General features: G+C 35.0%; 1 protein-coding gene across 2 annotated transcripts in view; it reads left to right on the top strand.

The window, feature by feature from the left end:
- Positions 1–14,952, top strand: part of RYK (receptor like tyrosine kinase) — a 211,694-nt gene that overhangs the window by 159,880 nt on the left and 36,862 nt on the right. For both annotated transcript variants that reach the window (XM_089671227.1, XM_089671226.1), the window contains exon 11: positions 13,493–13,625. In XM_089671227.1, coding sequence (XP_089527353.1) covers positions 13,493–13,625 — 133 coding nt within the window. The remainder of the gene's footprint in view (positions 1–13,492; positions 13,626–14,952) is intronic.

Below are 14,952 nucleotides of genomic sequence, written 5' to 3'. Positions count from 1 at the left end.
TATATATATATATATATATATATATCGATCTATATATATATATATATATCGATCTATATATATATATATATATATATATATATATATATATATCGATCTATATATATATATATATATATATATATATATATATATATCGATCTATATATATATATATATATATATATATATATATATATCGATCTATATATATATATATATATATATATATATATATATCGATCTATATATATATATATATATATATATATATATATATATCGATCTATATATATATATATATATATATATATATATATATATATATATATATATCGATCTATATATATATATATATATATATATATCGATCGATCTATATATATATATATATATATATATCTCGATATATCGATATTTGCATTCCCTGTGATAGCATTAAAAGTGGTAAAAAAAAATGAAAGGGACAGTGTAAAAGTAATTAAAAAAAAGCGATATATATCGATATATATATATAGATCGATCGATCTATATATATATATCGATCTATATATATATCGATCTATATATATCGATCTATATATATCGATCTATATATATATATATCGATCTATATATATATATATCGATCTATATATATATATATATATATCGATCTATATATATATATATATATATATATATATATATATATCGATCTATATATATATATATATATATATATATATATATATATATATATCGATCTATATATATATATATATATATATATCGATCTATATATATATATATATATATATATATATATCGATCTATATATATATATATATATATATATATATATATCGATCTATATATATATATATATATATATATCGATCTATATATATATATATATCGATCTATATATATATATATATATATATATATATATATATATATCGATCTATATATATATATATATATATATATATATATCGATCTATATATATATATATATATATATATATATATCGATCTATATATATATATATATATCGATCTATATATATATATATATATATATATATATATCGATCTATATATATATATATATATCGATCTATATATATATATATATATATATATATATATCGATCTATATATATATATATATATATATCGATCTATATATATATATATATATATATATATCGATCTATATATATATATATATATATATATCGATCTATATATATATATATATATATATCGATCTATATATATATATATATATATATATATATATATATATCGATCTATATATATATATATATATATATATATATCGATCTATATATATATATATATATATATATATATCGATCTATATATATATATATATATATATATATATATATATATCGATCTATATATATATATATATATATATATATATATATATATATCGATCTATATATATATATATATATATATATATATATCGATCTATATATATATATATATATATATATATATATATATATATCGATCTATATATATATATATATATATATATATATATATATATATCGATCTATATATATATATATATATATATCGATCTATATATATATATATATATATATATATATATATCGATCTATATACATATATATATATATATATATATCGATCTATATACATATATATATATATATATATATCGATCTATATATATATATATATATATATATCGATCTATATATATATATATATATATATATATATCGATCTATATATATATATATATATATATATATATCGATCTATATATATATATATATATATATATATCGATCTATATATATATATATATATATATATATCGATCTATATATATATATATATATATATCGATCTATATATATATATATATATATATATATATATATATATCGATCTATATATATATATATATATATATATATCGATCTATATATATATATATATATATATATATCGATCTATATATATATATATATATATATATATATCGATCTATATATATATATATATATATATATATATATCGATCTATATATATATATATATATATATATATATATATATATCGATCTATATATATATATATATATATATATATATATATATATATCGATCTATATATATATATATATATATATATATATATATATCGATCTATATATATATATATATATATATATATATATATATATCGATCTATATATATATATATATATATATATATATATATATATATCGATCTATATATATATATATATATATATATATATATATATCGATCTATATATATATATATATATATATCGATCTATATATATATATATATATATATATATATATATCGATCTATATACATATATATATATATATATATATCGATCTATATATATATATATATATATATCGATCTATATATATATATATATATATATATATATATCGATCTATATATATATATATATATATATATATATATCGATCTATATATATATATATATATATATATATATATATCGATCTATATATATATATATATATATATATATATATATCGATCTATATATATATATATATATATATATCGATCTATATATATATATATATATATATATCGATCTATATATATATATATATATATATATCGATCTATATATATATATATATATATATCGATCTATATATATATATATATATATATCGATCTATATATATATATATATATATATCGATCTATATATATATATATATATATATCGATCTATATATATATATATATATATATCGATCTATATATATATATATATATATATATCTATAGAGATCTATATTCTAGACTGTGTATGTGTGTGTGCATATAAACACATGCAGTCATGGACAAAAATATTGGCACCCCTGCATTTCTTTCAGATAATGCATCACTCACATTGCCCAGAAAATTGTTGCAATTACAAATGTTTAGCTATGCTAGTGTTTATTTCTTTTTTGTTTTGGTGTGGCGCAAAAAAGTGGAGAAACAAAAAGCTAAATCTGACACATTCCATGCAAAATCCCAACAATGGACTGGACAAAATTACTGACATCTCAAAATTGTATGAAATAATTGCATTCCAAGTTTGTGATGCTCCTGTAATTTGTATTTAAACTCCCCTATATCAGTTAACAGGTGCTGACAATATAGCAATCAGTGGCAACCAGTTAAAATGGTGAAACATTAACTCAACCTTTCTGTTGTGTGCCGCATGGATAAGCGAGAGAGCAGCAAAGAATTGTCTGAGGATCTGAGAACAAAAATTATGGAAAGCATGCACAATCCAGCCTATGTGCTGTACTATATGTTTAAAGCAGTATTAAACCCAAAAGCAATAATTTATTACCGTATATTGCATCTTACCAATTCTTAGATGTGAAGGATGAGAGAGTTTTCTTTTTTAGGCTTCTATTTTCACCTGGCGATCTTGGCAGTAAGTCTGTTTTTGCTTGTGTATCTGCTTGTGTATCTCACAGTGCCCTCCCACCACTGAAAATGCTGCTGTCCAAATGTATCTTTATTACACCTTCATTCAGAGTGTAGGCACCCTAATACAGGAGGTGTGTTACCAAAACAAACAAAAAAAACATATTGCAGCTTACCAATCAGATGTGGTGACTGCATTAATTACATTTTTGGGTTTAATTCTACTTCAAAGTGCTTTTAAAGGCTGGAGGGTTTTTTTCTACCTTCATGCATTTAGGTGTCTTTTTATGAAATCAGTGGTGATCCTGAGGATCGTTGCTGACTTCCGATCATTAGTGGTTTAGGAAACAGAGATGATCAGCGGAGAACACACAGATGGCCAGTGTATGAAGGAGTGATGTCAGCCCTTCACTGTCGATCTGTTTTCTCCCTCCGGATTCTCCAGCCCAGAGCTGGAGAATCGGAGGAACCGCAAACGAAGAAGCGATAATTTGCCGCTGCTTAGTAAACTGTGTTTGACTGATTTTACTGTAATCTCGCAAGATTATAGTAACAGCAGCTGTTTTCTAGCATTCAAAGCGTTTGTAGATCGCTTCTCTCTTCATTCGGAGAAGCGATCTACTCCGGTTCATAAAAAGGCATTCAGAGGAGAACTCGCTCCTCTGAGAATGCCGGAGAACTGAGCAGCAGTCATTTACCGCTGCATGATAAAAGGACACCTTAGTGTGCAGCTCCCCCCTCAGCCCTCCTAATAATTACCTGAGCCTGATCTCGATCCAACAATGTGCACAAGAGCAGTGGCTCTCCCAGTTCTCTCCCTGCTCATTGAGACACAGCAGCTGAAGCTTTAGTATCATTAAAAAATAAAAGAATTTCTTAACTTTTAACCTACCTGTAAATTTCATATCTTAGAGTTCAGTGCATGATGTAGGAAACCCTGCACCCCCCCCTTTTTTTTTTTTCTTTCTTTCTTTATTTGCACGGGAGATGAGATGGGCACAAGTTTGTTTCAGGAAGCAGGAAATTGTTTGGGAATATACCAACGTCATCTAAATGTCTTCCTTCGCTGAAATAAAAGTAATGCAGCACAAGTTGAAATATAGGATTAGTCATCTACATTCACTTTATACAAGTGGATATTGTGCCTCTTGACACAGGAAGATGCTGATCACTGTCAACTTTACAAACTATAAAACACAAGTATAATCACCTCTTTGTATTACAGTAAATACATGTACTCCTGCATGTTAGGATTTGCTCGGAGTATTTTTCTTCAGTAATTGAGGGTGGATTAAGAGCTGAAAATACAAAGCTGTGTTTAAATACAGAGTGTTAGGTCTGTGCCATACAGCTACGTGCACTGATGAAACTCTCTGGCTTCAGTACTCATTTTGCCTAGAGAGCTGTCATTTCACTTCTCCTACAAGTTCACAGCTATCATCACTATGGCTTCTAGTATTCCAATTATTTCTTTCACACCCATTCTTCCCAGTCTTGTTACTGGTGAACTCTTGTCCTATGTTAAACCAGTGAGATCATGGGAAACACTGTTTGTCCACATTGAAGCTTATGTATTAACATATCTGTAAAGATTACAGATACATTATATTGCCAAAAGTATTGGGACACCTCTCCAAATCATTTTATTCAGGTGTTCCAATCACCTCCATGGCCATAGGTGTATAAAATCAAGCACTTAGGCATGGAGACTGCTTCTACAAACATTTGTGAAAGAATGGGTCACTCTCAGGAGCTCAATTAATTCAAGCGTGGTACTATGATAGGTTGCCACCTTTCTGTCCATGAAATTTCCTTGCTACTAAAAATTCCACCGCCAACTGTTAGTGGTAGTAAAACAATGTGGAAACAACTGGGAACAACAGCAACTCGGCCACAAAGTGGTAGGCCACATGAAATGACAGAGCGGGGTCAGTGCATGCTGAAGAGCACTGTATTCAGAAGTTGCCAACTGTCTGCAGAGTCAATAGCTAAAGACCTCCAAACTTTGTGTGGCCTTCAGATTAGCACAAGAGTTTGTAGAGAGCTTCATAGAATGGGTTTCCATGGCCAAGCAGCTACATCCAAGCCTTACATCACCAAGTGCAATGCTAAGCATTGCATGCAGTGGTGTATAGAATGCCGCCACTGGACTCTAGAGCAGTGGAGATGTGTTCTCTGGAGTGGTGATTTGCATTTCTCTGTCTGGCAATCCGATGGACGTGTCTGGGTTTGTCCCTTGCCAGGAGAACGGTGCTTGCCTGACTGCATTGTGCCAGGTGTAAAGTTTGGTGGAGGGGGGATTATGGTGTGGGGTTGTTTTTCAGGGGTTGGGGTTGGGCTTGACCTCTTAGTTCCAGTGAAGGGAACTCCGCATACCAAGACATTTTGGAGAATTTCATGCACCCAAATTTATGGGAACAGTTTGGGGATGGTTCCTTCCTGTTCCAACATGACTGCACCCCAGTGCACAAAGCAAGGTCCATAAAGACATGTATGAGTGAGTTTGGGGTGGAGGAACATGAGTGGCTTACACAGAGTCCTGACCTCAATCCGATAGAACACTTTGGGATGAATTCGAGCGGAGACTGTGAGCTAGGCCTTCTCATCCGACATCAGTGCCTGACCTCACAAATTCACTTCTGGAAGAATGGTCAAACATTCCCATAGACACCCTCCTAAACCTTATGGGCAGCCTTCCCAGAAGAGTTGAAGCTGTTATAGCTGCAAAGGGTGGGCAAACTCAATATTGAACCCTACGAACTAAGACGCCATTAAAGTTCCTGTGCGTGTAAAGGCAGGTGTCCCAATATCTTTGACAATACAGTGTATATTTGTAGCTGTCGCTATTTCTCCCTAAACCAACTGATTGCCTTGCATGTAAATGCATCTCTTGAACCTCTCTATTAAAACAAAAGGTGCCCATTCTGTATAATTACAGTATTCTGTCATTCTCTTTTAAACTAGCACCTTGTTTAGCTCAGAATATGTGTGGCTTACATTCTCGCAGTGTGGGTCTGATACTAATGTTTGAAAACAACTTGCCTTTTTGAATGGGCTATGATATTGACTCCTATAGTATGAGCATGGCACAAAGATGCTTGAATTGAATTGTCTGAGGTTATTTCACAAATATTTTATTGGGTTTTTTAAGGTTTTGTTACAAAAGGTAGAAAAAGTTGTACAATGGCAAGTGCATTGAAAGTCATATAAAAAGGAAAGTACATTAGTAGATGCTACAGAACAAGCCTGTTTGGACATAAAGAAGATGCACAAGACTTACACGCCAAGAACAAGACTAGATGATATTGTCTGAGGTGAATGCACTGTTAAGACTTTCCCAGTAGCAGCCTAAAGAAGCAATAGTGATGGACCAGGCAAATCTATTCTGGTTGCATTAATAGGAATAGCCTGCAAAGTATGCACATTGCATGTGGACATATGGTTTTTCTCAATCTCACCATAATCAGTTGTATTGAGTGATGCTGGTCTCATGTCTGTAGCGACTTTTAGACTTCGAGGAAAGGGGGCAGTCATTGATTGCTTTCTTCTGAATCAAGCTAGTTGTCTGTTTTCAGTACTTTGAGTCGCTTTTAGCAATAATGCAGCATTTGAATGTCATATAAGGCACATAAAAGGGTTCAGTCTTCATGGGAGAATTTTTCTGAAAAACCACTCTGCAAGGGCACATAGAAAACAGTTTTCTGCGTGCCCTGTTCACACTTCCTTGCAGTTGTCAGCTGTAAGTCAGAAAAATTCTACTTTTCTGCATTTTTCAGCACAGCTCCGCAGGTCTCTGAGCGATTTGGCATTTTTATGCACAACAGCTAAGCTGCCATGCATAGAAATACATACAATGTCACTGTGGCATTCCATTAAAGTTTTGAAGAAAAAAGGGGGTGGGTAAGCAGTGCGCTGCAAAAATGTACGGCACCGTTTCCCAGCTGCGATCACTACCTGCATAGAAAAACTGAACTTTCTTCTCTGTGATTATTGTGAACCGTCCCTAAAAGTTAAATGACCTTATATGTATACCTGTTTCAACTCAGTAACTCCAAAGTATTAACTCAGACCTTTGCAAGCAACTAGCATTTTCAGGAGAGAAATGAGCAGTGGCAGCTAAGATAACTAGGCCAATTTACTAAAGGAAGATATTCATACCAAAGAATGTGTGCATATTCATTTCAGCTGTCCATTTATGAAAAGCTAATTCCTGTCCTGTGAATACCAAGTCATGTGCAGATAAAATAGGTAAACATGATTTGGCTGTTCACATGTATGGACAAACAAAGTACATTTCCGCGCACTTTATTGTGCGAAGATTCTGAAATTTAGTAAATCAACTTCACTGTGTGGAGGTAGCACCGATTGAGTATTTCATGATGGAGAAAGTTATTTCCAATTACATGGCTACTGTATTCCTATGGTTAACCTCCATCCAACGAGAATCATGAAGTACTTGAGAAATACAAAACCTCAACAAGATGACATGACACAATCCAAACTTTTTTTTTATTGTCTCTGCATATACCAAACTTGGTTATTGAATTCTAATACTGTTTACTCTGTTAAGTGATGTTTTGTTTTTAATACATATATTTATTTTTCTAGCTGTAGGCAAATTTACTGTGCTGGGGCACGTATTTCAAAATCATTTTTCTGTTTTGTGGACACATTAAATAGTGATGTGATTGTTTTAAATCGCATCTGCCCTGTGGGAAGAGATTCAGTGTCAGTGTTCCAGGTTTGAACTCTGAAAGGACGCCAGTTCCTTTTTTGTTGCTGTAGAGTATATTTAGCATTGCTGCCCACATGTGCAGATGTTGGAAACCTTGATCTGCGCTAAACGAAATACCTGATTTGCTTTTCGAAGACTGGCAGGTTGTATTTACTCCTGAATTGCATGTCTACTTATAATGGCTTTTGGATATCCTGACTCTGCCTTCCTTAAATTTTACAGATAATCTTAAGTGTCGCTCTTAAATTTGAAAGAGGTCCAAAGCTCTATTGGCTCTACTTCTCCTATGGATTGCAGGAGTGCACTTCGTTCTGCACTCCTGTAACCTCTTTTCATCCGATAGTGGGCTAAAGTCAGCTGATGTCACTGAGCCAGTCCAGGCTCTGGAGAGATGTCGGGATCCACCTAGATGCCTGGACCAGCAGCTGGCTCTGTCTCACAATGCATCGGAGAGAGCCTGAGCCAGCTGCTTCAACCTTCTCCACAGGCCAGCACTTCAGTGAATGCTGGAGAGGCACAGCGTGGCTCCCTGCTCACTGAAGACCGAGAACTAAGTGATCAGTGGTCTTTGATCACTCATGTTCGCTCAGTTCTTAGTCTTACAGGCGGCAGGGGACAGATGCAGCATTTGATTGATACAGCATCCACCTAGGTGAGTATGACTTTTTTTGTTGTTTTGTATTTTTATTCCCGAAATACTGTTTTAAAGCTAAAGTTTAGTCTGCTTATATTTTGCATTTCCTGGTTTCTCAATTCCCCCTCATTAATATGCTGATTACTATTATTATTTATTTATTTTTGTAAAACCTTTCTGTTTCATTACATACCTTTTTTATGTATGTATGAAAAGGTACATTGTAACATCCACCACAGCTAAGGCCATTGAGGGGCAATATATTGCATATTTGTTCTTGGGTTTAGATGCACTTTAACTCTGTGAAAAAGAGTGCTACACCTAAAGGCCATCTGTTGCAATTGTAATAACCTCAGAGATCCATTGATAAGTCTCCAGTTGCTTAAACTGCATCTAACAGGTATTCTAATTTCTGGTGGTGGTTTTACACTACATTGAGCCTTAATTGTAAAACTTACGTACCAGCAGAATTATGGTAACTTGCACCATGTAGCAATAAGGTACCATTTGCTTGGGCATTTTGCCATGCTGGGACCCCATGGCAAGATTCTACGGATTCCTGTGGCTGGTATTTACAGCTGCATGAATTTTGCAGTGGTCACAGAGCCTGTACACTGGAATGACAGGCTGTCTGCAGCTGCAGCTATTTGTGCCTGTTTGCACAGCCTTTGGTGATCGCAGCTGGCCACGCTGTGTGCATTAAGCCATGATTACATGTGATAGGTGGCTGTGTGATTAGGCACAAATATCTGCGGCTGCCAACAGTCTGTCATTGCAGTGTATGGGCTTGGCAGCTGCAGCTATGTGAGTACAGCTGTTAATTCCAGCCATAGGATTCAGTAGATTCTTGCCGCTTGGATTTGCAGTGCAGCAAAATGCCTCTGCAAATTGTACCTAAAAAGCAGACCTAGACTTGGACATCCTTTTCCTTCAAACAGTGTAAATAGACAAGTGAATTGTGAATGATACTGTATAGCACATAGGAGTCCAGCTCTTCTGAATGCCTTTGCTCCTGGAAAGAAAAAAAAAAACGGCCTAAAAATGTTTTGCAAACATGTTTAGGCATGCTAAGCATTAAGGCTGTTTATTCATTCCATTGGCCAGAATATTAAATCTGCCTATTGGAATGCGCATTCAGCTTTTTCTTCTGTTCAAATGCACCTGTCCTGAATGTGCTGGTAATGGGTTTTATTTATTTCCCTGTCTCTAAACACTCCTTTTCTAATACGCCTCTAAACACCTATGTGTGCATGGACACAGAGGGTCGTTTTAGAGGCAGAAAAAGTAAAACGCCCTGATAAGCAGTGTTTTTTGTTTTGTTTTTTTGTTTTTTTACACCCATTACGTATGAGACCTACAGTAGTCTCTGGCTAGCGTCTGTTTTTCTTAAGCCTAGTGCACACCACTAGTTTTTTTTTATTTTGTTTTTTTAATTCATTCAACCCAGTGGGCCTCCTCCCAAGGAACACTCCGGTCAGCACACTTTTTTTTTTTTCGGTCATGCCCCTTCGACACACGATCCAAATTCAATAGTAACTGCCCAATGTTGCTTGACATTCGACCCCGTGTACTAGGTTTTAGGCCCACTTTTTCCTGCAATCCACGGTGCTGTGTGTGACTGAGCAAGCCACCATATGTGTGAATTTGCAAGTTATCACTGTGTAGCTTTCCCCTGTATCCAGACCTAGTCCCTGATGGTGCCATTGATGTATTTAGAAATTGTGTGTGGTATATGCATCTGATCAGGTTCATCCTGATGGGCTGTTACAGAAATGGAGGGTAGACACTGTCAGATGTGTAGGTGCGCTGTGCTGCCTCGAACTGGAAAGTGTGTGCTATTGGTGCATTTTTATTATGTCTGGTTTACTCTTTGCTAATGAATCCTTGTTAAAGAGCTAGCCACCACCACCACATAAACTTGCTTACCAGAGCCCAAGCCCTCATAGCACAAGAGGTCTTAAATCTCTTAAGTCTCTCACAGAAGTATGGATGGCTTTCTTCATGCAGGATACTGCATACATTAAAGCGGTAGTAAACCGCAACTTAAAAAAAAAAAAAAATTCCCTGCAGGTAATTATTATACAGTATTTATATAGCGCCAGAAAGGTTTGCTCAGCGCTGTACATTATAGTGGGGGACAGTACATGAGACAATACAAAACAAGGGGTTCGAGGGCCCTGCTCTTTCCAGCTTACAATCTAGGAGAATGCCATAATGTGCTAGTATGAATCGCATACTAGAACTTTATGAAGGACTTACCTTAAAATGAAGCCCTCCAGCAGCGCACTGTCACCGCTGCAGAGGCTTCCATCTTCACATGGTCTTCCTTCCAGGTTTTCAAGCTCCGGCCACCTGACTAATGACGTCACTCCCGTGCATGCACATGGGAGTCCTGGGCCCCGGCACAGTGTTCTGAAGGAATGGTACGGGCATGCCATTCCTTCAGAGTGCAACCGCCGGCTCTCAAATAGAGCGAATATCTCCTAAACGGGAAATTCTGAGGATCCTCTGCACACTGGTATATACCCTTTCAAGCAGACTATGCAATAAATAGGAATATTTAGTTCACACATATTGCAATACATGCTTAAGCTGGCCAACTGCATCAAAGTAATCCCTCTATGGCCAGTCCTACTCTGCTCTACCTACGCTACTGTGGACACAATGCTAGCATAGGGGGAAAGACACAATGGGGGGGAGCTACAAGGTTCAGGTCTGGCTACTGACCCAACAATACAACAAACAAGATCTCCTAAACAGTGCACATTTAGGAGATATTCTTTTTACCTGCAGGTAAGCTTTATTATAAGCTTACCTGTAGGTAAAAGTATTAAAGAGTTTACTAACACTTTAAAACCTGGTCTCGTGTAGGAACCACATATTGTAGTAATTTTCCAAGCAAAAAAAACACTTGCATACTCACAGAGGAAAAACAGCCAGGCATTAACAGAGTCGAACACCATGCTGCCTTGATGACATCGCTGTTTGACCCTGTCTTTACGCATTTCATTCCATAGAACATACTCTGGCATCCCTTACTTCTATTGCTATCACAAGGGACGAACAACATCTGTTGTCATAGCATGGGCCGTGACAGGTCCATGTTATGGAGAGATCTTAGAACCCAGAGATGTCTCCTCTGCCCTCCAGAGCATCTGATCAAACAGAGATCCGTTTGATTAGATGCTTTCACAAGCCGGCAACGGCTTGTTTATAAGACTAACACTAGAAGTGTCAGTCCTCACTCATTTCCGGTTTCTGACTTCGCACAGTGGGAGGAACAGCATCAGTTCCTTTTACTGTGTTTGGGGAAACCGATGTCGCTTGTCACTTCTTTACTGGGCTCTAATATCCGACGGGAGGGCCTAGTAAAGGTGGCAGCCAGAGAGGAGAGAGACCCACTTCCACTGCCTCTAAAAGTAATCCAACAGCTCTATAGCCGCTAGCATTGCTTTTAAAAGAAAGGAAAGTGCCAGATCTTAAAAAAAAAAAAAAAAAGATATCTTGGTCATCGCTGCATTAGAGAATAGAGACTTACTAATGTTCTGCTTGAAGTAGATCTATACCCAATAGTGATAATCTCTCTAATATTTAACTGGTTAATATAATTTTAAAAGTCATGTTCAATATTTTTACATCTGCAGCAATTCTGTTATAAAGGTCCTTTTTCAGGCAGCATCGAAAATAAGGTGGTATTACTGCTGTCACCTTCAAGAAGCCGGTCCTGAGCAATGATTTGCAGCCACTGCTGGAGTGAGTGTATGTAGACATAAATTGGCTGCAAGGAGGCTGAGGTAGATCAGACTCACTGAGATGCAAAAAAGGATTTTTTAAAAAATGTGAAACGATCATTTATAAGGGGAAAACACATGGCAGTTCTTTGGTACATAGTGCTTTAGCAAACTAAATGCAGTTATGATTTATTTCAGGTACTTATATAGCGCCGTCAATTTACGCAGCGCTTTACATATATATTGTACATTCACATCAGTCCCTAACCCTCAAGGGGCGTACAATTTAAGGTCCCTAACTCACATTCATACATACACATACTAGGGCTAATTTAGAAAGGATCCAATTAACCTACCAGCATGTCTTTTGAGTGTGGGAGGAAACCGGAGTACCCGAAGGGAAACCCACGCAGGCCCAGGGAGAACATACAAACTCCAGGCAGGAGGTGCCGTGGCTGGGATTCAAACCAACGGCCCTAGTACTGCCAGGCAGAAGTGCTGATCATTTAGCCACTGTGCTGCCCCATCTGCATCTGCCCCATTTGCATCTACAGATGTAACCGATATAGAACTAGATTATCAACATTGTACATGAAAAGCATCAATAATACAAAAAATGAATTTGATGGTATTGAATGAGGCGTTCTGTATGCATAAACTCCTACTTTGCTAAAGTTAGTAAATGATGTGCAATTTGGTATATGCAAACCAGATGAATACAGAAAAAAGGGAAAAAAATCCCTTAAACTCCCACTCTGGTCTGTTAAATTTACACATCTAATAGGAATATGATACCTTTAAGGCAACAGTCAAATATACACACATGAAAACTGCTGCATAGGAAGTGAAGCAACGAAGCATGTTTATTATAGTATTCTTTTCTGAGCTTTTTTTCCTTTTTGTGTTTTCAGGAATCTGCTTCCTGTTGGACACGTCTGTATAGAGGATGGGGAAAAACCTATGGTACTGCTGCCTTACATGAACTGGGGCAATCTGAAGCTCTTCCTGAGACAGTGCAAGTTGGTTGAAGCCAATAATCCACAGGTAAGATATGGGTCTTACTGCAAACCTGCTTATGACCATTTTTTTCCCCTCTAGTTAGGAATATATTCTTGCTTCATTTTCAAAAACAGCCTTCCATTTTCTGTGTCTCACTGGTGCATTATGCATATCACTTCCTGCTTTGGAAAGTCATTGCACCTTAAGAATACTTCTGAGAACAAAAAATGTAAGCGAGTCAGTCAGTTTTCTATGCATTGAATAAAATTGAGGTTTTATTTTTCTAAATGTGAAGCTTCATGATTTCTGCTGTCATGACGGACCATTTTGGATTTCATACAGTGGGAAACATAAAAAATTTGTTTTTTTTTGTACTTTGATAGTACTACATGATCCATGTAAGAATCCGCTGGTAAAACCAGGTTTCTAGTGCATGTTCCCTCCTGCATCTGATAATATTTGAGATTCCAATGAGCTCCCTAACAAGAGGCACAGTTGAGGACTAATTTCCTAAGGTAGAGCACATGAAGTTTGCCATAACAATCGTTTCCAGATCCCATAGCTTGAATGTTTGTACCGCAATATAACACTCTTTAAAGCTTAGTGTATTGGACCTCTCATATTTTCCAACTAATTAGCATCGCAAAATGCCGTTTTACTGCAAATCCACAGATTTACTTATCCAGCTGGAACATCACACTATTCCTCCCTACAAGTGTATGTGATAAGGTTTGTTTTATCCTGCCGTTTCTGTTAAGGATTATTGGACAGTCTTCTCTGGAACGTGAAATCCATGCCTAAGTGTGCTTGTTTTATGAAGGCTCAGCTTTTACAAGGACTTCCTAAAGAAGACCAGCAAGCCTATGTTGTACAGGAAACCCAAGCACCTGGTCATGTATTAGTAACTAACTAGCAGCATGTCTGAGCAGGAATTTGTAGTGTAAAGAACTCTCTCCGGGAACTTAAACATCTTTACACCCTGTGGGCCTTCACTTTTATTTGTATGACAGATTTTCCCAGATTATGAAACTGTGAACGTCATGAAACCATTCAAAAAGCTTTAACCTTAAAATGTAAATGCGTAGCAAGAGCAAAGTGGATTTCATTGCATTAGATGCTAAATAGTAATGGCATATCAATTTAGAATTACTTGTGTTATTTTTTTTTTTTTTTTAGAGTTCAGCATTTGAATCTTAAAACATTGTCTTTTAGCTTTACGCAGGAATCTTTTTCCTAAAAATGGTGGCAATCTGGCACAGGTTGAAAAGTGGGAGCTGGAATAGCACCCATCAAAATGGGCAAAAGGCCAAAGTAATAGATCACTGCTGTACATAGAAAATATTGTGTGATCTAAGGGGTGGTAACTTTATCT

The sequence above is a fragment of the Staurois parvus genome, unplaced genomic scaffold (assembly GCF_062004578.1).
Source record: "Staurois parvus isolate SC_StPar_1 unplaced genomic scaffold, SC_StPar_1.0 ptg000102l, whole genome shotgun sequence".
NCBI lineage: Eukaryota > Metazoa > Chordata > Amphibia > Anura > Ranidae > Staurois > Staurois parvus.
Note: the sequence above shows the minus strand (reverse complement) of the source record. Positions and strands in the feature narration are given on the sequence as shown.